Below are 27326 nucleotides of genomic sequence, written 5' to 3'. Positions count from 1 at the left end.
CAACCAATAATAAAAACAAGTTGATTAAAATACAATTTAAAAAGATTAAAATACAACATTAAGACATTAGGATGCAGCCTCTTCCCAGGAGGAGAAAGGAAAAAGAAAGAGGGGGAGGGAATCAAACTGATTCTAAGCCAAAGGCCAGGTGGAACAACTCTGTCTTACAGGCCCTGCGGAAAGAAATCAGATCCCCAGGGCCCTGGTCTCATGAGACAGAGCGTTTCACCAGGTCGGAGCTAGTGTTGAGAAGGCCCTGGCTCTGGTTGAGGCTAATCTAACTTCCTTAGGGTCCGGGACCATTAGGGTGTTGCTATATATGGACCTTAAGGTCCTCCGTGGGTCATACCGGGAGAGGCGGTCCTGTAGGTACGAGGGTCCTAGGCCGTGAAGGGCTTTAAAGGTCAAAACCAGCACCTTAAATCTGACCCTGTACTCCACCGGGAGCCAGTGCAGCTGGAAAAGCACTGGGTGAATATGCTCCCATGGCAGAGACCCTGTGAGGAGCCTCGCTGCTGCATTCTGCACCCGCTGGAGTTTCTGGGACAGCTTCAAGGGCAGCCCCACGTAGAGCGAATTACAGTAGTCAAGCCTGGAATTACAGTAGTCAAATCTGACATGGAATCCTTTATAGCAGGGCTAGAGAAACAGTAGCCCTCCATAGAGTTTTGCACTCCCATCGTCTGTGACCGGCAGCTATGCTGGTCGGCACTAATGGAGAGTGTTGTCGTTGGCATCCGTCCGTCTTGAGAAACGATGGAGTGCACCTCCAGGGGCAAAGTCACACTGCTGTCTTAACAGCACCCATGTGACGTCCCCAGGGCGCAAGCCTGGGCAGTTTTTATGGAGATCCCAGGCTGCCCAGATTCCTCGCCGATGTGGTCCCAAGGAAGGCAGGGCAATATGTTTGGCACCAGCTTGGTTGCAGGAGTTTCCGGAAGGCGCCGTCCAAACCTCTTAGGGACCCCACTCTGGATTTGTGTAGGGTTTACTCCAGTGTTTCCCAAACATGGCTCTCCAGCTGCTGTTGTTTTTTTTGGACTACAACTCCCATCATCCCTAGCTAGCAGGACCAGTGGTCAGGGATGATGGGAATTGTAGTCCGAAAAAAGACCTGAAGACCCAAGTTTGGGAAGTGCTGGTTTATTCTTGGCCGTTCCTTAGCCCAACCAAAGGCAGCAGAGGTTTGGGATCAGAATTCCCTACCTAATTGTGAAGATAACATAGAATGAAAGCGTTTAAGGTCAGTGAGAAAGAGGAGGATTGGTTTGAGAAGGTATTGGATTATTTGAGTAGGTTTGAACAATTTGGGGCAATTAAAATGTTAAAAGTTAAATAAACCTTGTGGAAGGAGGAGTGTTAAGGTATATAGAAGTGAACATATGGTTAATTTGAATATGTTATTATTGAATATATTTTTGAATATGTATATTATTGAATATTGTATACCCAATGTATCAGCCGCCTGGGGGGTTTCACTGTTTGTGTTTTGGTGGCGGGTGGCACTGTGGGTTAAACCACAGAGCCTAGGACTTGCTGATCAGAAGGTTGGCAGTTCGAATCCCCATGACAGGGTGAGCTCCCATTGCTCGGTCCCTGCTCCTGCCAACCTAGCAGTTCGAAAGCATGTCAAAGTACAAGTAGATAAATAGGTACCACTCCAGCGGGAAGGTAAACAGCGTTTCCGTGTGCTGCTCTGGTTCGCCAGAAGCAGCTTAGTCACGCTGGCCACATGACCCGGAAGCTGTACTCCGGCTCCCTCGGCCAATAAAGCGAGATGAGCGCCGCAACCCCAGAGTCGGTCACGACTGGACCTAATGGTCAGGGGTTCCTTTACCTTTAAAAATAATATATTTATATTAAAAAAGGATGAGAGTTCTTCTCCTCGATGGGCTGCCTTCCCTCTACAGCCCATGCAGAAAGAAACCTGTGGACACCAACATTTGAAATAGAGCCACAACTGAACTTGGTTGGAGCTCAGCGAGTCACCTTGTCCCTTTTCCTCTTTCAGATTACGTTCCGATTGGCCCCCGGTTCTCCAACCTGGTGTTACAGGCTCTTCTGGTGTTGCTGAAGAAAGCACCCCCTCAAGTAAGTCTCCCTTTCTCGCAGCAAAGCGGAATGTTTGCAAACTGCGTTGGGCACTCATTCAAGGCCAATGGGCCTTTCACAAATGCCTATTGGTTTTGATACGTTCTGTTGTGGTGGCCCGTGTGTTTCTCTCCTTGAGCACAGGAGGGCCATGCAGTATGAGGGAAACCTTGCCGGGCTGGGAGGGCAGGTCTTTCTGATTTTAAAGCCTTAAACGGCCTTGGTCCAGTATACCTGAAAGAGGGTCTCCGCCCCCATTGCTCAGCCCGGACACTGAGGTCCAGCTCCGAGGGCCTTCTGGCTGTGAGAAGTGAGGTTACAGAGAACCAGGCAGAGGGCCTTCTCAGTAGTGGCACCCACCCTGTGGAATGCCTTCCCACCAGATGTCAAGGCAATAAGCAACTATCTTACTTATAAAATACATTTGAAGGCAGCCCCGTTTAGGGAAGTTTTTAATGTTTGATGTTTTATTGTGCTTTTAATATTCTGTTCTGAGCCACCCAGAGTGGCTGGAGAACCCCAGCCAGATGATGGGAGGAGTATAAATAAATTATTATTATTATTATTATTATTATTATTATTATTATTATTATTATTATTATTATTATCATCATTATTATTATTATTATTATCATGAAGTCTTCTGCAGGAAGTGGGACTTCCCTCATGGATCTCAGTCGATCCCTTTAACTTTACTACCACAAAGCTTCCAAATTGCAGTGAATACAGCCCTTCTTCGTGGATTGTAAGCTACTCAAAGTTTCTAGGGCAAAGTCTGATTTGCTTATTACAGTGGACGCTCGGGTTGCAAACATGATCCGTGCGGGATGCATGTTCTAAACCCGCAGCGGCATGTCTGCACATGCGTGGGTTGCATGCCTGGGTTGCTTCTGCGCATATGTGACCGTCGAAACCCGGAAGTAACCTGTTCCAGTACTTCCGGGTTTCGGTGGTCCGTAACCCGAAAAAACGCAACCTGCAGCATCCGTAACCCGAGGTATGACTGTATTATTTTTACAGTGGTACCTCAGGTTAAGAACTTAATTCGTTCTGGAGGTCCGTTCTTAACCCGAAACTGTTCTTAACCTGAGGTACCACTTTAGCTAATGGGGCCTCGTGCTGCCACCGCACGATTTCTGTTCTCATCCTGAAGCAAAGTTCTTAACCCGAGGTACTATTTCTGGGTTAGCGGAGTCTATAACCTGAAGTGTCTGTAACCTGAAGCGTCTGTAACCTGAGATACCACTGTATTACGTTGCCAGCAAACCTACAGAATTTGGATTCCCTAAGGCTGATTCCTGCAGGGTATTTGTGTGTGTGTGTGTGTGTGTGTGTGAACTTACCAAAGACATCAGGCGGCCTCTTCACCTTTGCATCTTTCAGGCAGAAAGGTGTTTGTGCAAGAGGAACCCAATCGGAGCAGGAACGGCCATGTTTGCATTAATTGCTTGACTTTGACCAGGCTATTTCCCATTAAGCTCTGGGGTTACTGCTCTTGAGACCACGGGGATAACTCCACATAAGCAACTCTGAGCCCCTTGAAGGGAAGGCTTTGAGGTACTGGTGTGACAGATAATTAAGTGTATATTATTCCACACGGTGGCACACTTGTCCAGGCCCTCCCCACACGTCATTGGTGAAGCTCCCGTGTGGAGGTTTCCATGCGGTATTTTTGTTTGTTAAGCAGCTGAAACCAGCTGAATAAAAAAAAAAGCTTAGTTTGTGGCGTGATTGCTTCCACGATCCACGTACCAAGAGATGTGAAACGGTTCTGTATGCAGCGGCTGGGTTTTATTATTCCACGTTGCTTGCCAGTCATGCAGCCTGAATGCCTTACAGCTTCCTATAAATACACACCCACACAATTCTCTCACAGGGATGAAATCAGATTCTTTTCCTTCCAGAAACCGCTTTGTTGCTCCCACAGAACTCATTAGGAATACCTTGGGTTACAAACACCTCAGGTTACAAACAATTCGGGTTACTGACTCCACTAGCCTGGAAGTAGTACCTCGGGTTGAGAACTTTACCTCAGGATGAGAACGTAAATTGTGTGAGATTATGTTCAACAACCGAGGTTTGACTGTATGCAATGTTTTTGTAAAGAAAAAAAAGTGAGAGACGTTGCACATTCTTTGTAGTTCATGAAAATCTTTAATAAAAATTATTTTTAAAAAAGAGAGAGAACGGAAATTGAGAGGTGGTAGCAGCAGGAGGCCCCACTAGCTAAAGTGGTACCTCAGGTTAAGAACAGTTTCCGGTTAAGAATGGACCTATGGAACAAATTCAGTTCGTAACCAGAGGTACCACGGGATTGCCGCATGCAAAGTACCCAGACTTCCTGGGATTCTTCAGCTTTGCAAACATTCTGTGCAAAGCCATTTTGGGAACCTGACAACCCCATACAGTGGTACCTCGGGTTACATACGCTTCAGGTTACACACTCCGCTAACCCAGAAATAGTGCTTCAGGTTAAGAACTTTGCTTCAGGATAAAAACAGAAATCGGGCTCTGGCGGCGTGGCGGCAGCAGGAGGCCCCATTAGCTAAAATGGTGCTTCCGGTTAAGAACAGTTTCAGGTTAAGAACAGACCTCTGGAACGAATTAAGTACTTAACCTGAGGTACCACTGTATTCTGTACCCGCTTCCCCTAACCTGCAAAGTGTTACGATATAAGGCGAGAATACGACATACGACACAACGCCACGTCTATTTATATGTTATAAATAGCTGTGGCGTTCGTGTCGTATGTCTATTTATATGTTATAAATAGTCCAAGGAGAATTTAAAACATCACCAATTTGGGTTTTTTTTTAATGTTTTTTGTTTCAAAGCTGTTATGAAATGAAAGGGAATCAAGTAAAACTCTTTTCTTTCTCCCTGCTCTTTTATTTCAGTCAGGTTTCCCTGGGTTTTTGCGAAGGGAAGAGATTGTGGAGGGGAGGAATGGTTGTTGGGGGGGGGGGGAGAGAGAGAGAGAGGACTGAAAAGCGTTGCCTCAGCGGGGAGCCAAGCCAGAGAGAAAAAGGCTTCTCTGAGAACGGAGCAGCAACATCTCGCCAAACCGAGAGGCTCGCTTCATCTACATGCAGAGTCACACAAGGCATTGGACGCTCGGGAACCCCATGGAGGTTTCACATGTGGTTCCCTGCTGGTTCCTCTGAAAAAGCTAACAATTGGGCTCGGAGGGTGAAAGCCCCTTGCGGTATCTCTCCCCACCCCCTTCCGAACTCCCCCCAAAGCCGTCCTTAAGCTGGACAGACAATTTGGTCAGTGTTATAAGACGTCCAGTGGACTCTTTTTTTGGGGGGGGGCGTGCTCCCTAGAAAGGCCTGCTTAAGATTTCTTCCGCAGTTTTCCCCCTGCACGGTTTCCTCAGGGAGGCAGAGGGAAGAAACAAGGATTGGCGTTCTTGCGTTTTAGCGCAGCGACGGTCCATCTAAGGACCTTGGAGATGCTAAGGGTGTCGTCGTCCGTCCCCCCCCCCCGCCCGTGCCCGCAGAGCTGCATTTGCATGTATCTTTGGAAAACTAAATGAAAACTGTGTTAGGTCCGGCTTTTAACTGCTTCTTCTCCGTAGGGCCTGCTCACTTTAAATTCTGCTGCGGTCCTTGCAGTTAAAGTGACCCTGCAGTCCTTTGCAAGAGACTTGCGGGCTTCTGCGTCTGAAAAAGCGACGCTCTCTAGATCTGTGTTTTTAAAATAAGCTGTTGCCAGGACATCTGAAGTTCTGCAGAAGCTGTTTCCCGGTTGAAACGCCGGCCTCAGCATTCAGCGCATAGACGTTGGCGACGAACTTGCAATCCTGTTCAGAATTTTACTGGATCTTGAGACCCCTGTGAAATCTAGAAACTGATATTGGAAATGCCAAAAGGAAAAAAAAAGAAAAAAAGCTAAACCATGCTATAACAAAGGAAAAGGATGCTCAACTATGGTATTTTCCCCCCCTGGCGTTTCCACTCGTGTTTCAAAACTATTTGTGCTACATGCTCTTTGATGAACCCAGATGGGATGTGTTAATTGACTCAACTCTCCTAGGTCTCTGTTTAATACATCATTTCTGTTTATTTATTCTGCCAGTACTTAGTCTATAGTAATTTAGCTGCCACAGTAATACGAAACGTTGCTCTTCAGAATTATTTTCAGTACTTTTTGGCCTCTTCATAAGACCACCAACAATAAATAAAGGCACCTGTTCTCTTTCCAACATAAGCTTGAGCAGTCCGTGTTAACCTTAGCTGCCATCACTTTCCCCACAGAGTAGACGCAACTGTAAAAGTTATTGTTTTTCGTGCAGTTAGATTTGTTATATTTAGGGTAATGCTGCCTTGGATTTTTAAATTGGTATATATTCCAAACTAGAAAGTGTTCCAGCTTGCCCTGGGCCACTTCCTGTCCAATCACTTGAAAAGCAAATTCTCTAATTTGAAGATACTTTTAAAAAGGGGGGAGGGGAAAGCAGGTTGGGGTGGGGGGAGCCAATTTCTTCCAGCCCTGTCGGAACTAATTTGATCCTTTTTAACCCAGTCCGTACAGAAGGTAGTACTGAGTTCTACCAAGTTCTTTGTGATTTTGTATTTGTATTTTTACGTGCGATCTCCAGATGAAGGGCTGTATAAAAGTTGAATAATACTCTTGACACAAGTGTCTTGGGTTGAAATCCAGACCCCCAACGTGTAAAGGACAATGGGAGATACGCTAACGTAAAAGGTTTTCCTTCATTTATCCCAAATCTCCTGTAGCCTGGTCACAATTTCTGCATAAACTGCTGTGGCTTACTTATGGAGGGACAGAGGGACAGCAGAGCATTTAGGACATGGGTAGGCAAGCTAAGGCCCGGGGGCCGGATCCAGTCCAATTGCCTTCTCAATCCGGCCCGTGGATGGTCCAGGAATCAGTGTGTTTTTACATGAATATGTGTCTTTTTATTTAAAATGGATCTCTGAGTTCTTTGTGGAGCCTGCCTGGTGTTTTTACATGAGTAGAATGTGTGCTTTTGTTTAAAATGCATCTCTGGGTTATTTGTGGGGCATAGGAATCCCCCCCCCCCAAATATAGTCTGCCCCCCCCAAGGTCTAAGGGACAGTAGACCGGCCCCCTGCTGAAAAAGTTTGCTGACCCCTGGATTTAGGACAACCTCTTGTTATTTAGTTGTTTAGTCGTGTCCGACTCTTCATGACCCCATGGACCAGAGCACGCCAGACACTCCTGTCTTCCACTGCCTTCCGCAGTTTGGTCAAACTCATGCTGGTAGCTTCGAGAACACTATCCAACCATCTCGTACCCTGTCGTCCCCTTCTCCTTGTGCCCTCCATCTTTCCCAACATCAGGGTCTTTCCCAGGGAGTCTTCTCTTCTCATGAGGTGGCCAAAGTATTGGAGCCTCAGCTTCAGGATCTGTCCTTCCCGTGAGCACTCAGGGCTGATTTCCTTCAGAATGGAGAGGTTTGATCTTCTCGCAGTCCATGGGACTCTCAAGAGTCTCCTCCAGCACCATAATTCAAAAGCATCAATTCCTTGGTGATCAGCCTTCTTTAGGACAACCGTACCGCACTTAAAATCTGATCATAAGGGGGGGGGGGGAGTCTAGAGGCAAGCACAGGTTTGAGAACCCTATACTTGTTTGCCATAAATTGACTCCTGTCATTCACAGGAAAGTACAGGCAGGCAAAGGAAGGTGTATAACTACCCCCTGCCCTACTATTTCCCCTGCCTTGATGATACATGTACTGCATGCGCCTGAAAGCTGCTTAGCCCCCTCCAGCTGCCTCTCACCTCTCTCCCAAAGATTGCACCTACTGTTTGGCAGCAAAGGCTGCTGGCTGAGGTTTCCAGTTCTTTATCCCCAAAGGTTTAGATTGGCTGCTTCATTTCACGTTCTTTTCGTGGGGGAAGAGGAAAGGCTTGCGATCCCGTGCGAGTTGAACCACAGAGCAGTTCTAATAATGTAATGTTTTATTGAGCACGTTCCCCGTTCGGATGAAGGGCGTGCCTGACAACCCACTCTTGACATTTTTCAGCAAGCGTTTGATAATCCAGCTCACCAGCAGGCACGTTTATACTCTGCGACCTTCCTTCCCGCTGGCACAGCTGTATCGTTTTATGAGTGGGCTCCATCTTTCGTAGCAGTGATCTCTTTTTATGGCTTTCTGCTTTTCAGGAAGACTGTTTCTCGTTCGGATGTTTCCCCATTATTCTGGGTTTATAACGGGGAGGAGAACTTGCCAAAGCAATAGCTTGGGTGCTGGGCTCCTCTTGAGAAACAGGAAGGAAATTGATTTGTGGATTTGTGAGAAGGTGGCACTTCTTTCATTACTTACTGGGTTCCCTTCGAGATCTTTCTAGCAGAGGCACGGACTTTTCTTGGGTTATGGACTATGGTCTCCAACTTAGTCCTCTAAATGTCTCACCGACGGGAAAGTAGATGTGTTTCAGAATCAGGAACTGATAGAGTTTAGAACAAAGCTTCAGCATTTTCAGCCCTTTGTGTGTGCTAGGTCCCAGTCTCTGGTTTTTCTGTGCAAGAACAACCAATATTTTGTCTTTCTGTGGCCGTTGGGGAAGCTCATAGGCAACAGAGTGCGGCCACTTTTCTCGCTATTAAAGGTTAATACAAGCTGCACTACAAGCATGCATAGGCTGTATGGAAATGTTCAGTGAAGAGCAGTTTCAAAATACTTGGAAATAAATGTAAATAAACACAAACTATGGCTGGGTGGTTGTTGCTTTCATATCCATCCTCCTTCAATGTTTTCATAGGTCTCTGGTGGGCTCCTATTAGAAATGGAGGTCTAGGTCATTTATTACTAATAACAAAAACAAAATTTAATAATAATAATAATAACAACAACAGCAATAATAATAATGAATAATTGCATTTGTTACTTGGGGTTTACCAAAAGGTCTCAAAGCTACTTAGCAAGATAAAATGCAACAGTTGGAAAGTTAAAAGCAGGAAATTTTAAAACTATGTATAATGCTAAATGTCTAAAATGCCTATCCGGTAGTACAATAACAATGACTTCCTCTTATGAATTCCCCCCCCTTCTCTCTCCTTGTGCTCTTTTTAAATGCGCAGGGTCGTAAGCTCTTGATCATTGGGACCACCAGTCGCAAAGATGTCCTGCAGGAGATGGAGATGCTGGATGCTTTCAGCACAACTATCCATGTTCCCAATATTGCTACAGGAGACCATCTCATGGAAGCCCTCGAGGTCAGGATGCACTTGGGAATGGCTGGGGAAGGGAGCTAAGAGAGGAATCGGAAGGGGGCTGTAGGAATCGGAAGACCTGGGCAAGCTGAGTCCCTGGCTACTGCATGCAGTAGACCCGAAAGCCTAAGCAAACTGAGTAGTTGAGTCCCTGGCTACTGTCTGCAGTAGACCAAAAAACTATTGTGGAGTTGTAGCATGAACATTTCAGCATTCATCCTGGAATTGAGAAGGGAAGAGGGGGCAATTGGCAATACATTAATCTCCCATCATGGTCTGGTTGGGTAAACCATCTCCTGAACCATTACCAGATGTTTTCAGGGCATTTACTTGGTCAGATTTGTTAATGCCCAATCTTCCAGCCCCGGGACTTTCACTCCTGTTTTACCTTCGTGATCTGGCATTGTGCCTGAGTCTCCAGGCCCCCACCCCAAAGGTCCAAGCTGGTTTTGCAAAATATTGGAGAACTGTGCTATATGAATATAAGGAGACGTGAAAGACTAGCTTAGGCACCGGGTTTATATAACCTGAAATGAAACTGTCAAGAACGGAACAATGAGTACTAGGACTGTGACTTTTAATCAGTTAATTGATGGCAGAATAAAAAGTGTCCCTAATTAGTAAATTCAGCATTCAGATGTACATGATCTTTAAATACAAGTACTTACAAAAACTGTGGGTGATGCACTCAAACTTATAAGAAGCATGTCTCTTATATAGCAAACAGAGCCCTTGTCCTTTACAGTTTACTTCCAAGGTCTGGGTCCTAGCTGCGGAATCTGGAATCATTTGCTGTTTCGTTTCGGTTTTAGAAAAAAGCAACCCTCCCCCTCAAAAACCCACCCCTGTTCATTTGCAGGATCATGCGTAGCCTCTCCAGATAGTCTTCTAAGGACTACATACCACAATGGGCATTCTGCAGTAATAAATCTGTTCGATTTAATAGGAGCACCTAAAAGGGAGTACAGAAACTCCCCCCCCCAAAAGTCACCTGCTAAATCTGCGGAGAGAAAAATTGTGGGGAGCAGAGGCACAGCTCCTGTACTCGTATCTGTGGGAGTGGCTAGTGGCCTCGATTCTTCTGCAACACACAGTCCCATTCCCCCCCGAATTTCTTTGCTCTGCTCTGCTCCTGGGAGCTGCTTTGGTCTGTGAGGAAGTTGTAAATATTAAGAGGCAAGCTGGTTAACCTTCAGCATGCGGACTGCACAGAAAAAGTTCCTGTTTGAGGGGCTGGAGAGGAGCTTCCTTATGTCCCAGGTCCTCTTCTGTTCCCACCTGATGCTGTACTGGACCAATTTCCCTGTCCTTATGGCTTGTATGATCCGATACGCGAGTAGCACTGTGGGTTAAACCACAGAGCCTAGGACTTGCCGATCAGAAGGGCGGCGGTTCGAATCCCCGCGACGGGGTGAGCTCCCGTTGCTCGGTCCCTGCTCCTGCCAACCTAGCAGTTCAAAAGCATGTCAAAGTGCAAGTAGATAAATAGGTACCGCTCCAGCGGGAAGGTAAACGGTGTTTCCGTGCGCTGCTCTGGTCCGCCAGAAGCGGCTTAGTCATGCTGGCCACATGACCCGGAAGCTGTACGCCAACTCCCTCGGCCAATAAAGTGAGATGAGCGCTGCAACCCCAGAGTCGGCCACATCTGGACCTAATGGTCAGGGGTCCCTTTACCTTTACCACATTGGCTTGTGTGATCTGATACCTGTGCGCTTGATCAGTAGACAGATCCTTTATGACATTGCCACTCAGTGAAGTAAGAGGCTCTGCGATGGAGGGTGGCATGGAGGATCAATTTCAAGTTCTGTAGCAGTGCATAGCATCTTGCCAATGTTACCTGTCTTACTTGCTTGTTAGACAAGGTCTTCCATTGAGTGCTGGGCTTTTCTTAACGCAGCCGGCTTCTCTCTTCTGTCCCCTCGCAGCTCCTGGGCAGCTTTAAAGACAAGGAACGTTCCACCATTGCCCAGAACGTCAAAGGGAGGAAGGTCTGGATTGGGATCAAGAAGCTTCTGATGTTGATTGAGATGTCAATGCAGGTAAGGTGCCTTGCCCTCTGGTCAAGCCAGAGTCTGGAACTGGATTAGCTGTGGGGTAATAAGACACCCACTTGGTTTTGCCTCTCTCAACTCCCAGGGGCTCAAAGCTCTTGACAACCTAAACACCCGCACATTAAAATGTCAGTAATGATTAAGCTAAAAAAAAAAAAAAATAGCAGCATGTACTGCAGGGTATGCTTCCTAGCTGCGATTTAACAGTTTAAAAACTACAGACCCTATCCAAGAACTAGTCATCTAGTCTGTGCATCTTTTTCTTCGCTGCAAATTTGCCCCTTCCTGGTGTTTTTCTGTAGCGTCAGAAAAGGAAGATTTCCTTAGCGGGTTTTTAGCTCTCTTGTTGTAGCATTTCAAAAGCAGCAGGAGCCACAGCTAGATGACTGCTTTGCAAAATAATAACTTGCATGAAAAGGCTGGTATCCAAATTAATGTGCAAGGATTGCTGCTTGCGCAGTAGGGCTCTCCCCTGCCCCTGCCCCCCCCCGTTTCAAATCTGCTCTGGAGGGTGGGGGGAACCCCTAGAGAAGATTTACAGGGGGAGTTCTGTTTCCCAAGCAAAACTCCTTGCACCGATGGACCAAGTTACTTAGCACTACTTTGGATAAAACACAAATTGTTTTCCCTCCCCATCACTAGATATATACAGTGGTACCTCGAGTTACAAACACCTCAGGTTACAAACGCTTCAGGTTACAAACTCCGCTAACCTGGAAGAGTTACCTCGAGTTGAGAACTTTGCCCCAGGATGAGAACGGAAATCGTGTGCCGGTGGCACAGCGGCAGCAAGAGGCCCCATTAACAAAAGCACGCCTCTAGTTAAGAACAGTTTCAGGTTAAGAATGGACCTCTGGAACAAATTAAGTTCGTAACTAGAGGTACTACTGTATGTAAGATGGGGAACCTGCAACTCTCCCAACGTGGCGGGATTTCAGCTCCCATCAGCCCCAGCTGACGTAACCAATGTTCTGGGGTGATGGGAATTGCATCCCAGCAACATCTGTAGGGCTGCGGGTTCCCCATCTCTGATAAATATCAGCAGAGGAAAGGTATACTGATGGCTACTTGAACAACAGCTGGATGGAATTGTCTGGATGTTGCAGGCAAGCAGGGAAAGGCTATCCATCATCGCCAAATTTAGCCATTGATGGAGTTCAGAATATTGAACTTTGGCCTGGCCCAGCAAGCAGTTCTTACTTGGGGTTCAGTGATAAAGCTTGCGCTTTTGCACACGTTCAATTAGAGCAGTAGTCTCGTAATCTGGTGAACCGGGTTCACGTCTCCGCTCCTCCACATGCAGCTGCTGGGTGACCTTGGGCTAGTCACACTTCTCTGAAGTCTCTCAACCCCACTCACCTCACAGAGTGTTTGTTGTGGGGGAGGAAGGGAAAGGAGAATGTTAGCCGCTTTGAGACTCCTTTGGGTAGTGATAAAGCGGGATATCAAATCCAAACTCTTCTTCTTCTTCTTCATTTCACTTTTAATCTGTATGCCGCCTTTCGATACTACAAGGTGCTTTGCAAGCTGAAGAAAGAGCTTAAATAGACAGCAAAGATCACACACCTAATGACAATCTGATCCAATACGGAAAAGTCATAATTTCAGTTTAACACCTTGGCTTCTCCGGCTAAGGGATCTCTGGCAGCAGGGAAAGATCTCTGCTTGCAGATCTGCAGCTCGCCGGAGCCAACAAACCTGGGTGTGATGGACCAGTAGCTTCGTACGTTTATATTCTCGCGTGTACAGCACCATTCCCGGTCTGAGTCTTTTGCAAACTCCCGGGAGTTGTGGTTTTTTTGCCTTCTGCTCCAACTTTGATGGGAGCTCACAGGGGAGGTTATCCCAGTGTATGGTGCCCTCTGTCATCCGCGGGCAATGCCTCTGCACCCTTCTGGGACCGGGCCCTGTCTTCTGGTGCTACTAAATGAAGAGATTCCTTGCACCTTCCTGGGACAGGCTTCCAGGCGCAAGCCAAGAGGCAAGCAGTTCGGCAATGTGTTAAGCCCGTCCCCCGCCCCTTCCCTCCCGTGTGGCTCGTTTTCTGCGATTCTGTTGAAACTTGCACAGGGCTGGGGATCTGCTCTGACTGGATGTCACCCGAGGGTACAGAGTCATTTATCTAGATTACTTTTCCCCCTCTCTCTTCCCCTTGACTCTTTAATTCCATACCCGCAGGCAAAAGTCAGTAAGTTATTGCTCACACCTATTAAAGTGTATATAATGGGCAGAGATCTGCAAGGTTACGGCCAATTTCACCCTTTTCGGGGCGCTTTTTAAAGTTGGATTAGACTTGCGGACGTGCATCCAAAAAAATATTTATCTTTTGGCAGCGGGGTGGCTGGCGGCAGGATTTGAAGTTTAGGGCCTTGCGTTTCCAAGATGCAATGTTTCAGAGGTGCGACGGTGGTATTGTGAGAGAAGAAGGGGTCTGAATGAAGACAGGAGCCGGAGTCAAATTGTATCGCATGTTCCTTGCAACTGCGATTTCCTAGCGGTGGAGGTGTTTATTCCTGGAAGGCAGGTGGCCTTTGACTTTCCCTGCTACTCCTAGAATATGTTCAGAAACCTGAGTGTGCTGCTTTCAATGAGGTAGCATCCTGTAGTCCAAAACTGGACTTGAAACAAGACCAAATTAAGTTTGCACCCCTGTGGTTGGGATATTTTTGAGGGGCTTTAGGGGACAGGGAAAGAAGCATGCTTATTTCTGCACTGACAATAAGGAGGAAAGTGGATTTATTATATTTGGAGCCACAGCTGGTGGCACAGGAGCCAAAATAACTCACATAGTAGTGTTGGGATACTGCCAGGGAGACAAAGGCCATCATGCCTCCACGTCGATTCCGGACGATCCATCAATCTCCCGTAGATACAGTATCAGTCAATTAGTGACACAAGCCTCAGAAATAGCTTGCCACATTCCAGGGCTTGTGCACGCTCTTTCAGCAGAGTTCGTACAGCGAAAGATGCACTCAGGAGAGCATTATTTACAACTTTATTCAGCGTTGGTCAGAACAAAGAAAAAAAACATGACTGCCTGCTTCAATGTCCAGGCACAGAGAGAGGAAACAAAAGCTATATACAAAAACAAAACATCCTGTGAACAGGAAATACGCAGGCTGTGACACAACAACCTGCTCCCTTCTTAAGGTGTAACGGAAATATCCTAACAAGTAGGTGATATCAATGGTCCATCCAGTTTGCCATTGTTTCTTCTGCCCCTGCCCAGCCAGATGACCCAGGAAACGTCATAAACTGAGCCTGACGGCAACATTGTCCTATTTTGGGGTATTCCCCACCAGTGAAGAGTTGAGTGCATCTCCAAAAAAGAGTGACTACTTTGGGGTGTTTAGTGGCTTCTCTCCCACCTCATCCTCCTTCGCCACAGACTTTGGGTTGGTATTCTGAGAAACGAGAGTAGCAAAATGCTTCAACTCGAATCGCAGGATCCGAAGGGCTCCCAAGGACTGGAACAATCTGTTTTTGAAAGCTCCCCCAGCTTCAAAACCATGTTGCCTTAAAGGGCTGGTGGTAATGGGGGTGAGCATGGCAATTTTAAAAAATGGGAACCCCAAGTCCTCTTGGGCAAGTGGAACTGGTTTTGTGGCTCTTTGCATGCTGGCCATAACATCTTCTACAAATCAGTTTATCAGAAAAAGTTTACCAGCCTGCTCATCACCACCCATAAGTTGCTTGCTTGCATTAAAATGTGGCTTCTAAGTAATCACACAACCACTCTTGAATTTCATATCTGGGTCAGAATTTTAGACCCCAAATTTATAGCACTATAAGTATTGGAATTTAATGTGAACACTTTTTTTTTTTACGATCACCTACAGATGTTAGATTCCTTACATTTTTCCAAAGTGAAAAATTACAAAACTTTTTAAATAGGCTGTTGCAAGAACCCCTTGGATTAGTTTGCGGATGTTAATGGGGGGGGGGCGACCCCTCATGCTAGGTTTCCCCCCTCCTCACTGGGGTGCAAAAATTCAGTCACTTACTGGCACCTTAAAAAAAGTGGGTCTGATCAACTGGGTTTCTGAAGGAGGCTGCAGCCCTTTGAAATGTTGACATGTTAAAGGCTCATTCAGAAGCGTTCAGCATTATTTGTAAGGGGCTGCTTGCTTTCCACTGACAAGACCCAGGTTTAGTAGGGATTCCCTGCAGACTCCATATTTGAGGGGAATTTGAAAAATCTCACCTCACGCCTTCCCTTCCTCTGTCTTCCAATGTTTTGCCATGCATTGCCTCCACACTTCTCAGGCCTTTCAGCATCTCGGTCTGCTAAATTGTACCCTGTGCAAATTTCCAGGCTTGTGCAAAGAACCGCAGAATACAAACTTAAGTTTCAAGAGAGGCAGCACAGTGTAACTGTTATAGTGTTCCGCTAGAACCAGGGTAAGGTAAAAGGTAAAGGATCCCCACGACGGGGTGAGCTCCCGTTGCTCTCCCAGCTCCTGCCAACCTAGCAGTCTGAAAGCACACCAGTGCAAGTAGATAAATAGGTACTACTTTGGCGGGAAGGTAAACGGTGTTTCCATGTGCTCTGGCTTCCATCATGATGTCCCGTTGTGCCAGAAGCGGTTTAGTCCTGCTGGCCACATGACCCGGAAAGCTGTCTGCGGCTCCCTTGGCCTGAAAGCAAGATGAGTGCTGTAACCCCATAGTCACCTTTGACTGGACTTAACCATCCAGGGGTCCTTTACCTTTTTTTTAAAAAAACCAAGAACCAGGGAGTCCCAAGTTCGAAGTCCCACTCAGCTATGAGTGGCTTTGGGTCGAATCATTGCCTCCCAATCTTACCTACCTCACAGGGCTCTTGCGAGGATGAAATAAGTGTGTGTGTATATGTGCACGATCACAGTCTTGAGCTCATGGAAGAAGGAAGATATAAGCCTAAGAATAAATAATAAGACAGTTTTGAGTTGGTTTAGCCCCGACTGCCCTCACCTGCTCCTTGTCGCTTCAGCAAGTTGAGCTTTCTGTGGTTCACTGGTTGATTTTTCTCTCTCTCTTTGTGTCTTCCCTTTGAACTTGCGAAGATGGACCCCGAGTACCGTGTGCGAAAATTCCTGGCACTTCTAAGAGAAGAAGGAGCGTAAGTGACAGTAAGAGCATCTGACAGGGGTGTGTCCGCTTATTCTTGCCTAATCTGCCTGCATGCTTAATAACTCGCCATGTGCCGTGGGCCCAGACCAGAATATTACCAGGAGTCCTTTTTGTAAACCTTGGTTTTACAAAAAGAAAAAAAGGTTCATCTTCGTCCTTGGTGGCTGTTTAAATTACTCCATTCCTGCTTCATCCTACTTTTGAGGTTTGGGGTTTTTCTTCTTATTTCAACATTTTGCTTATTCACCACTGACATGAGTGTGTGCGAAAATGTGTTGCATCCATTCGTGTGTGTGTGTGTGTGTGTGTGTGTGTGTGTGTGTAAAAAGGGAGGGAGTTTTGTGGCTCAAGCTTGCATAGGAACCATTATGGCCTCAGGGTGGTCACAGCATAAAATCACAGTATAAAAAAAAGCAATACATAATAAAAACAAGAATAACCCAATAATTCCCTCCTCTCCAACACATTTTAAAAGGCCATTGGATGTCAATCAGCCCAAGGCCCAGTTGAAGAGGAACGTTTTCGCCTGGCACCTGAAGGTGTATATTGAAAGCGCCCGGCAAACCTCCCTGGGGAGAGCATTCCACAAATGGGGAGCCACTGCATAGAAGGCCCCGTTCTTATGTTGCCACCCTCCAGACCTCTCGAGGAGGAGGCACACGAAGGAGGGCCTCAGAAGATGATCTCAGGGTCCGGGTAGGTTCATATGGAGAGAGGCGGTCCTTGAGGTATTGCAGTCCTGAGCCGCTTAAGGCTTTGTAGGTCAAAACCAGCTCTTTGAATTGGGCCCAGAAGCTGATAGGCATGTCATTTATCCTTTCTGTAGTGCCATACTTTCTGACCCTCACAAAGCCCCTTGTTTTCATACGTCTTTTGGCTTGGCTTTGAAATCATTTTGAGGGAAAGCGCTCTGAGCATGAGCGGCTAAGAGCAGCTGATGTACTGCCTTATAACCAAACCCTTGGCCACTAATCTGGGTCACCAGCAAGCTGGAACTCAAGATTAAATGCCACGAGCTGAGCAGCGTGTTGCAAAAAAACCCCAGCACCGTTCCTCCTGCTGTTTCAGGTTTCAGTTGTGTGGGAGGATGGTTGTGTTCAGACCCCCTGCATGTAGAAAAGCAGCACACCAAGGAAGTAGCAAAACGAGACCCGTTTCTGTTCCGGTTTTCCCCATGCACATCTGGTCGCAGCGCACGGCCCGCCTCTGTAGATTTAGCTCTTTCACAGCGGGAGCGGTGTTGCCTGGAAGAGCTCCCATAAGGGGCTAGAAGAGAGGTATAGGCAAATGCGTTCACACGCAGCTTCGTGGGTTCAAGGGAGGAGTTTCCGCAGACCCCCGGTTTAGATCCGGACCCAGTTCTGTACCTCTCCAGGGTGAGATAACACAAGAGAGATTCTGCTAAAGGCAGCATATGGGTCGCCTGCTTTGGGGCTGTGTTGTTACCCCTCAGCCTGCTCCAGTGCCGAGCAATAGCCCGCTGAACCTCTTTCTTTTTGCAGCTTGGAGGATTAATGCCTGATGCACGCCCATCTTTGTGACTCCGCATGCGCTTCCCACCTCTGGATACCCAGCTGTGTGTGCCACTCACCACCCCTCCCCCAAGATATGCCCGCCCCTTGTGGAACCAGTTGCCCTCTTTTTCTTTGCAGCAGCCCGCTGGACTAAGAGGGAAGCCCAGAGCCTTGGGCAGAAGCCGGTGGCTGGGGAAGAAGCCAAGCGAAAGCCCGCCTCCTCCAGGACCTCCTTCTCCTCCTCCTCCTCTTCCGTGTGGTGTGTCTGGACAAGAGCCTAACGTTCGGCCTCCTTCAGAGACTCCCCTCATCCCTCCTCCTTGCATGTCGGACGCAGTCGAACACTCCGCCCTCTGTTATCTATCGTCCTCAATATCCTGGTGTCTCGTGGCAAATCAAAACTCTCTATCTAGAGTAACTGCTTTCGTATTATGCTGCCTGCCGCACCTGCTCACTTGGTTTTGGCGCACAGGGGGGAGGGAAATGAACGTGCCCCATGCAGGCCTGTCCGTGTTAACAGGCAATCTGGCAGTAGCCCCTAAGGCCCCAAACACAGGGAACTCCTCCTCATTCCAGACCCGTGTATGGTCCTTCTTAAAGCTGATGGTACCCTAAGTTCCCCCTTTCTCCCACACATTCACACAAGCGGTTTGGTCCTTGTGGGCCAATACTGCGCTGTGGAGCTTCAGACTCGTCCCAGGGGAAAACGGAGAATGAAGTATTCATCACAAGACCAGGATCCAGAGAGAGTTTTTAGGAAAGAGAGGAAATGGTGGCTGCACCCTTCCCTTCAGAGGCTCAACAACATTTGCAGTGGCGGCGGCAAGTTAATTCCCAGTGGCTATTGGCCACTGGGCATGGACTTTGGACACCCAGCTGGACTTTGGTGCACTAAGGCAGGGGTAGACAGCGCAGGACTACCCCGATGCTGTTGGACTTCAGCTCCCATCATCCCTGACCATTGACCATGCCGGCTGGGGCTGATGGAATTTGTAGTCCCCCACCCCACCCGCATGGGCTATCCCTTCACAAATGGTTTCATATAAAACAGGCAGTGTGGTCCCACCCGTAGATGCAGACAGCTTAGTATTCCTGCAAAAGTTTGAAAACAGCCTGCAGCTTTCTGTTGCGGTGCCCTTCCTCGCTGGAGCCTGGCCCCTTGTGATGTCCCGCAGATCTGTCGCAGGAGGCCTGGTGTGCAGTTTCCTCCGTATGCGGTTGCCATAGGCATGAGCGCATAGCGATCTTCCCAAGTGGCTGTCAGAGACCTTGGTCTCTGCCGTCGGCTTCTTGCTTTTCAGCATAGCAGCATCCCAAAGGCGGAAAGCTGTTACGCTTCTTCCAGAAAGGCTTCCTTTGCTGTGCACTGCAATAGTGAACCAATAGTCCCATTTGCTCTTGGGACACCACCAAGCAATGTTGTGCTTGTTTACGTTAGAGCCGGATGAGTTGTTCCACCTATTGCCACTTCCCGGCTGCATTTTATTGCAGAACTTGCCACCTGGATCCTGCCTGTACCATCAAGAAGTTCCCCCTTCGCAGCAATTTTCCAGCTGGTTTGGGATTGAGGAAACTACATGAGAGGGGTGCACATGCACATAGTACCGAGTTCTGCTAAGCCCATAGGGACAGGAGGGTAAGAAACTAATTACGGAGGTTCTGCTTCCTCTGAATCAGCTCTTAACACTACTCTGTAGAAATACGGATAGTTTAATGGCCCTGAACAATCTTCCTCCACCTCATCCACAACACAAGCGAGTGACTGGACCGATCTTCCATCTTGCTGAAACCCCCCTATATATCACTGACGGGGTCCTCGTTCCCCACCTCTCCCAAGTTGCTACAATCAGGCAGCTGAAAACTACACTTGACTCCTTTCCGCCCTGTGCAGCAAAAGGAAAACAGTTGTGTTAGAAGTTGCTGCAATGTACTTGAATCACAATGGATGCATTTATTATAACGTGGGTTAGCAGCTTTATCCTCTTTTTTAGTTCCACCCCCCGCCCTGTTATTAGTGTTGAGGATTATGTGATTCTCTGGTGGAGCTGTGAAATCCCCTCTTCAGTTGTGCGATTGCTCTGTTTCCAGCTGCACCTTTGCCTCCACCCCTCTCCCCACCCGGCCCAAATCTCAAGAACCTTCTCCTTTCTCCACCTTCTTTCATCTTCCAGCAAAAGGGAAACACACGTGTTGTATTTAACGTAATGTCTTGGAACCAAATGATGTAAAACATTTTTATTGTGGGTTTTTTTTTCCTTTTTTTGTCCAAAGCTATATTCACAGAGAGAGAAAAAAATACAAATATATATGTATATATCGATCGATTGTATGTTTAAAACGCAGGTGAACTGATGCAATAAAAAGGCACAGATATCCAGGTGTTCGGGTGGTTTGTGAACGGTGCGGGAGATGAGCGAGTCGTTCAGCTCTCCTTGTGATGTCTGCGCAATCAAAGACGCAAGCAGTGCCACAGAAATGTTTTAACTAGCTTGCTGCAATGTAAAGCTTTAAAGGCCAGAGCTTTGTTCAGCAGATGTGTGGCTTGAGAGTGTCCCTATTTTCACCGGAGAAAAGTTGGAGGGTATGAGAAGCGTATGTGTACAGTCGCACCTCGTAAGTCGAATGGAATTCGTTCCAGAAGTCCGTTTGACTTCCAAAACCAAAGTGCGGCTTCCGATTGGCTGCAGGAAGCTCTTGCAGCCAATCGGAAGCCGCGATGGGCGTTTGGCTTCCAAAAATCGTTTGAAAACTGGAACACTCACTACAGGGTTCTGATCGTTGGGGCGCTGATTTGTTTGGGAACCAAGGCGTTCGAGATCCAAGGTACGACTCTGTATGGAAGCAGTACCTGGAGGGTACATTCTCAAGGTTGGGTACCATTGATGCCAGAGATGCAGAGGGTCCTGCTTAGTCAACCAGATGAGGAGCAGAAGGTCAGGATTCCAGGATTTATACCAGGCCTGACCTTATACACAGGCCTTATACTGCCTGCCAGTTGCAAGTGTTGCTTGCTCCAGTTCCCTTTCATAGCTGAAGAGGGTTCTGCCACCTCAGCATACACAGTGCCAGGAAATTTTAGGTTAGGACTCTGAGATTCCCATTTCAAACCCACAAGTCCCAGATTCCTTTCCCCTCCCCCTCGCCTTAATGAAAAATCAAATCCACTGCCCCCACTCCCTGCTCTCGTTCCCATTAATAATTCTCTCTTTTAAATATTTCAGAATCAGTGCTCTATGCCTTTAGAAGTTGAGATAAAAAGAACGGGGAGCTAATAACTCCCAAAATGTAAAAGTCCTCGGGTGCAAATTGCCTCCTTCGTTGTGCCTGGTGGGTTCTGACAGTAGCTTTCTCGTGTCTCTTTTCCCTCATGGAACAAGTAATGACATTTTTAAAAATTTCGATTAACCCTAGGCAGCCAACTCCTCCTTTCCAAAGCACTTTATGACACACACACACACACACACACACACACACACCCTGCCTTGCACACTAACACTACAAAAAAACATTCCAATAATTCTAAGGTTGCTTTTAAGTGCCTTTAACTTTATTGACTTAAAGAGGACCAAAGAGAGGTGAAATATATTTCTTCTTCTTCAAATATATATAATATATATATATTTATATAATATATAATCTTAGTTAACTCAAAGGTATATATACATTGTATAATAAATAATTATAAAAAGAGCATTTTCTGAATATAACTTTCAAAAAAGGCTGGAAACCCTCTACGGCTTTGTAAAGAACTTTGGATACAGCAGGTTGAGGGGAGGCTGGGGGGGGGAGCAGGACTTAATGTCCCCCAAAAGATGACTGGAATATATAGTTTATTAGTATGCATATGCCTGTACCAGCCCCTTTCTAGTCAAGCATAATGGATAAGAGATCAGGGGCAGGCTGAGTGACTGCAGGAATGAAACTAGGATTTATTTCACCCAGTTTGGTACACACACAGGCTGGGAGCCTCAATGTTGCCCCTCTGGAGGCTTCACCCAGGGCAGAAAAACCTGGCTAGCGCCCCTGTAGCTACCACACTGCCTCTCTGGAACAGATTCCTTTTTATAATAACAAAAATCAGCCGTGAAGTTAAGCGCGGTTAATGCTAGCCAGGGATCCTCCTAGCCAGAATCTGAAGCTTAGCATTGACCGCTGATCAGCATTAACGGTAGCTAACAATACTGACCTCTTCCTCAGTTGTGGATCGCAGTTTGTGATGCCATCGTCTGCTCTCAACTTCAGTGGGTCAACTCCCATGTTAGGTCTACAGCAGCACAGGGGTCTGTTTAGTGTGGAAATTTTTGCTGCTGAGTAGACAGTGGGCTTAAATATGTACACTGGCTGGCCTCTGGCTAATGCTATAAACGCCCAGACACTTTGGCTGTGGGTAAAGGTCTACTCAACCAGCATTGTGGAGATGGCTTTAGGAGGTATAGCAGATGAGAAACTGAGTGTGTCACATCTCACAAAAGGTCAATACAGTGGTACCTTGGTTCTCGAACTTAATCCGTTCCAGAAGTCCGTTCGACTCCCGAAGCCATTCGAAAACCATTTGAAAACCAAGGCGTCCTGCAGCCAATCAGAAGTCGCGGAAGCCTCGTCGGACGTTCGGCTTCCGGTACGCAAACCTGAACACCTACTTCTGGGTATGTGGTGTTCGGGAGCTGATTTGTTCAACAACTAAGCTGTTTGAGAACCAAGGTACCAGTGGTGATGCAAGTCTTTTATGTTGCCAACAAAGACCCTTGCTTCCAAGAACTGGAAGTTCTAGTATCAGCCTGTCCCAGGCTTCAAAAGTGGCCATTGACAAGCTGGGAAGGATGAAAAGGAGAGCTGTGGAAATGATCAAGAAGGTAAAATCCCCGTGAGGAAAGAAATCGTGTCAGTTCAGACCAGGGGAAACGAAATATTAACGTGGGACAAATCTCTCTTGCATCTTTCCAGCGGTTTAAAAAGAAAAGAAATCTTGGAGGATGAATAATTCTTTCCCATCTCCTTCTGCATGGAGCTATCCAGTAAGTCTAAGGCAGGGAGCAGAAACCTGTGGCACTTCAGATCTTGTTGGACTCCCAACTCCCTTTGGCCCCAGCCAGCATGGCTAGTGGTCAAAGTTGACAGCAGTTGGGAGGTCCTCATCTGCAGAGCCATGGATTCCCTGCCCTGAAGGCAGTTTGATCTGGTGGTACTGTTGCAGTCTTTTGGAAACAGGAGAGACTGCTGGAGCAAGAAAAAAGGAGACATATTTAGGACAAAAAGACATAATAAAAGTGATCCTGATTGACAAGATTTTAAGAGAAGCAAGAGGAAAGTATTAGCATGCTTGGGGAACCCCAATTTGCAGAAGTGTGGGGGGGGCAACAACCCAAAAGGTAAAGGACCCCTGACAGTTAAGTCCAGTCGCAGATGACTCTGGGGTTGCGGCTCTCATCTCGCTCTATAGGCCGAGGGAGCTGGCGTTTATCCGCAGAAAGTTTTTCCGGGTCTTGTGGCCAGCATGACCAAGCCACTTCTGGTGCAACGGAACACCGAAACCAAAGCAGCGCACGGAAACGCTGTTTACCTTCCCGCCGGAGCGGTACCTATTTATCTACTTGCACTTTGACGTGCTTTCGAATTGCTAGGTTGGCAGGAGCTGGGACCGAGCAACAGGAGCTCACCCCGTGGCGGGGATTCGAACCGCCAACCTTCTGATTGACAAGCCCAAGAGGCTCAGTGGTTTAAACCACAGCGCCACCCGTGTCCCATCCACAAAAAACCCAACCCATCCCCCCAAAAACCCCACAACTTCAGCGACCATGAATGTTGCAGAGAGTTGGAATGCCTTGCTTGAAACTCTGAACTCCTTTTGGGAGAGAGGACACATTGTGATGCGCTGATGCAGACCTCACTTGCTCTTACAGCAAACTCCAGTGCTTGAGTCCCTTTCAAAACAGAGCCGCCCCAAAATAAGATGGCGGTCTCTCCGGACCTGCATTTGCAAATTAAAAGATAACGGTGTTTCTTAACAGTCTAAAACCTGCCTGACGGGAACCCGTGAGCATCTTGATGGCAGCTGAGCCTGCAGAGGAAAAAATGGTCTAAAGAAACTGGGAGGCGATGGGAGTATTCCAATCATGTCTGCATTTTGAGACATGGAAGAACAGTTGACCAAACCCCATTCCCCATCAAAAGGAAAAGTATTATGGGATGAGAAGGAAGAAGTGACTTGCTCAAATCCCTGACAGCTTTTAGTAAGTATCCTAAAATGGGAAGGGAAGGATAAGAGTTGGGGGGGGGGGTACCTCTCTCAACTCCAGAACTGCGGCCCTCCCTCTTATAAAATACCCAAGTTTGGGGCTGACAGCCTTTTAGCATGCTGTAAAGGTAAGCAGGGGTGTGTTTTTTATTGCTTCCTTGCTCCTGAAACTCGACTCACCAACCCTGAGCCTTCACAGCACTACAAGGCTCCCATTCCATTGTCTGGAGCCATGAACAGGAAGAAGCATTTCTCTTAGGGGGAGGAGAAATGCAATGTTTTGTCGCAAGTTCTGCTTGTTTCCTCTAAGAGCAGATTCAAACAGACAAGTGCCTTTATCAGTTTGGAAACAAACAAACAAAAAACGAGCAGAATTTTTTACACAGGAAATTCGCTAGGTGTGCAGAAATCCACGTTTGTCAATTTAAAAGCAATGGCCATCGGTCTCCACGAGCTGCTGAGCGTTGGGTGGAGGAAAATGGAAAAAAGAGAGGAGGGGGGTTGGCTTACAATATGCAAGAGGCTGGTTGGCTGGCTGGAACCCTCAAACTGGAGTGGTAAGAATCCATCTCAACGGTTTGTTGTTGCAGATCCCATCGGTTGCTCTCCGGTTAACTCAACCTGCTGGGAAATGCTGTTAAGGTTTTAACAAAGGTTTACATTTTGAAGGAGAAGCTGGCGCTGCAGCTGCTTCCAAGGAGCCCCCGCCACCATGCCAGTTCTTTTGGAATGTGCCCGGGTTATAGCAACACAACTGTATATACACATTAAATAGGGGGTTTGGGGAAACCCAGTTGAAAGGAGAACGATGAGACGCTCTTTACTCTCTCCCCCCCCCCTTCAACACCAAAATCAATGCTGTTTCCACAGTGGATTGCTCAAAACTCAGGCCGGGCATACAGGTGTGTAAGTGCGGAGGGAAGCTCAAGGTTTTAACGTATGAAGCGATTCACAAAACAACCGCAGTCGTCGCTTGATGACTCCGAGGCCTGAGGCGGCCATCACAGGGTTGCTTTTTGTTTTCTTGAGCACCGACATTCCTTTCCTGCACCTCGGTAACTGCAGTGAGCAGCTGCAGCCATGCCCCTCTCGTCAGTGTCACTACAGCCTTGCTCAGTCCTTAGGGTTTTAAAAAATATATTATATTCTGATATGTGCAACAACAAAAAAAACCAGACCCCCTCCCGTACCCCAAAACTGTTTCGGCTTGAAATCAGGAACCTGTTTTAACAAGAAAGAAGGGAGATCCTGGCAGGATTGGCAGAAGGTCCAAGGAAATCTTGTTACGTTGATTTCCAACAGGGTGGTTCTTCCACCATTGCCTGCCTTGGCTAGGAAGGAGGGAGAGAAGGGCTCCTGTAGTTTCTTCTCCGTGTTCAGGCGTCAGGGGCTGCAACGCTGGTGTTTCCTGGCAGTCTCTTCACATTTATCATTCCGCTCTATCAAGGGCCTCTTTCTGGGAAGACAAAAACAACAGCATGATCACTGCCAATGTTTATTATTATTATTATTATTAGGGTTCCTTTTCTCTGTCTTAACAGCAGTCACCTTGTCCATCGCTGGCTCTCCTGCCTCGATTTTTATTTTTAAATTAAAATCTGCCATAGGGTGGGGAGGGGAGTCAAATTGGGAACATTGTGCAGCTTTGGAAGAGCGTCACTGCTTCCTTGATCAAAATGGCTTCTGAAAAGCATCTATGCTCCATGGGAGTGAACAAAGGTTTCAGTCAAGGAAACTGCACACTAGGGAACGGCCCGTCCCAAGTCACCCTCCTGCTTGCTTTTAATCGTTTTAAAAAATACAAAGGAGGCCATCAGGACTTCCATACTGTCTTGGTCAAAGCTATGCCATGCATTTAAGAGCATACAGTGTTTTAACAGTCATAGAGAATCCTGGGAACTGCAGTTGTTTAGGGTGCTGGGAACTTTAGTTCTGTGAGGTCCACATCCTTAAAAAGAAAACCAAAAAAACTCCAGTTCCTAGGATTCCCTGACTGCTAGTGATAAAAGAGTGCTTTAAATTCATGGTGTCTGAACAGGGGACGGTTTCACGCTGTTTCATGCAGAATTATTGCCAGGTGTGCCATGTTCAATAGGGAACATGATGTTGGACTCCCAGCATCATGGCCAACGCTCAGGGTAGAAGTCGTCATTCGGCAACCTCTACAAGGCCACAGGTTCACGAACCATGTCCTAGAATCTCTTTAAAGGAGACAGGAGGCAGACTAAACAAGAGGGATATTGTTCTGCCCTCTGTGCCATAAAATGGAGCAGCCTGCATCCTCGTCACCTGCTCCGCATCTTGTACGTAATCTTTACTCTCATCGTAAAAGGTGTTCATATTGGGGTTGAGATCTCCTAAGCTATTTTACTGTCAAATCGGGGTAACCCAAGACCTAAACAGTCCTTAACATCCCTATCCCTAAACAGCCTCGGTCCTGTATACCTGAAGGAGCGTCTCCACCCCCATCGTTCTGCCTGGACCCTGAGGTCCAGCGCCAAGGGCCTTCTGGCAATTCCCTCACTGCGAGAAGTGATGTTACAGGGAACCAGGCAGAGGGCCTTCTCAGTAATGGCGCCTTCCCTGTGGAATGCCCTCCCACCAGATGTCAAGGCAATAAAAAACTATTTTACTTTTAAAAGATAACTGAAGGTGGCTGTGTTTAGGGAAGTTTTTAATGTCTGGCGCTGTATTGTTTTTAATATTATATGTCCTGGGCAGATGCTCCCAGGCACCAGTCTTGCTGCCACATTCTGGATTAATTGTAGTTTCCAGGTCAAAGGTAGCCCCATGCAGAGCGCATTGCAGTAGTCCAAGCGGGAGGTAATCAGAGCACGCACCACTCTGGCGATACAGTGCGCAGGCAGGTAGGGTCTCAGCCTGTGGAGCAGATGGAGCTGGTAGACAGCCGCCCTGGACACAGAATTGACCTGCGCCTCCATGGATAGCTGTGAGTCCAAAATGACTCCCAGGCTGCCCACCTTGTCCTTCAGGGGCACAGTTACCCCATTCAGGCCCAGGGAGTCCCCCACACCCGCCTGCCCCTGTCCCCCCAATACAGTACTTCTGTCTTGCCAGGATTCAACCTTTTAGCCGCCATCCATCCTCCCACCG

At 47.3% G+C, this 27326-nt stretch overlaps 2 protein-coding genes and 1 long non-coding RNA gene across 8 annotated transcripts in view; 2 read left to right on the top strand and 1 right to left on the bottom strand.

Annotated features, from left to right (window-relative positions):
* NSF (N-ethylmaleimide sensitive factor, vesicle fusing ATPase) overlaps nt 1–20350 on the top strand; it is a 98358-nt gene extending 78008 nt beyond the window's left edge. Inside the window, exons 17-21 of one of the 6 annotated variants that reach the window (XM_083709341.1) lie at nt 2012–2091; nt 9169–9303; nt 11226–11339; nt 16397–16452; nt 18116–20350. In XM_083709341.1, the coding sequence (XP_083565467.1) occupies nt 2012–2091; nt 9169–9303; nt 11226–11339; nt 16397–16452; nt 18116–18131 (401 nt within the window). In that variant the 3' untranslated portion in view covers nt 18132–20350. Of the gene's footprint in view, nt 1–2011; nt 2092–9168; nt 9304–11225; nt 11340–16396; nt 16482–17965 lie in introns of all 6 variants that reach the window. The other 5 variants (XM_083709342.1, XM_083709345.1, XM_083709344.1 and 2 more) reach the window with 5 other exon arrangements.
* Nucleotides 12450–15171, top strand: LOC310830355. The gene is made up of 2 exons (XR_014557617.1): nt 12450–14143; nt 14529–15171. It is a non-coding gene; the product is annotated as an uncharacterized lncRNA (long non-coding RNA).
* Nucleotides 20351–23453: 3103 nt separating the features above from the next.
* WNT3 (Wnt family member 3) overlaps nt 23454–27326 on the bottom strand; it is a 46405-nt gene continuing 42532 nt past the window's right edge. The window contains exon 5 of the mRNA XM_083709773.1: nt 23454–25664. The gene's annotated coding sequence lies outside the window, so the exon portion shown is untranslated. The remainder of the gene's footprint in view (nt 25665–27326) is intronic.

This window comes from Podarcis gaigeae, assembly GCF_964106915.1.
Source record: "Podarcis gaigeae genome assembly, chromosome: 13".
NCBI lineage: Eukaryota > Metazoa > Chordata > Lepidosauria > Squamata > Lacertidae > Podarcis > Podarcis gaigeae.
This window is presented reverse-complemented; position numbering and strand designations above follow the sequence as displayed.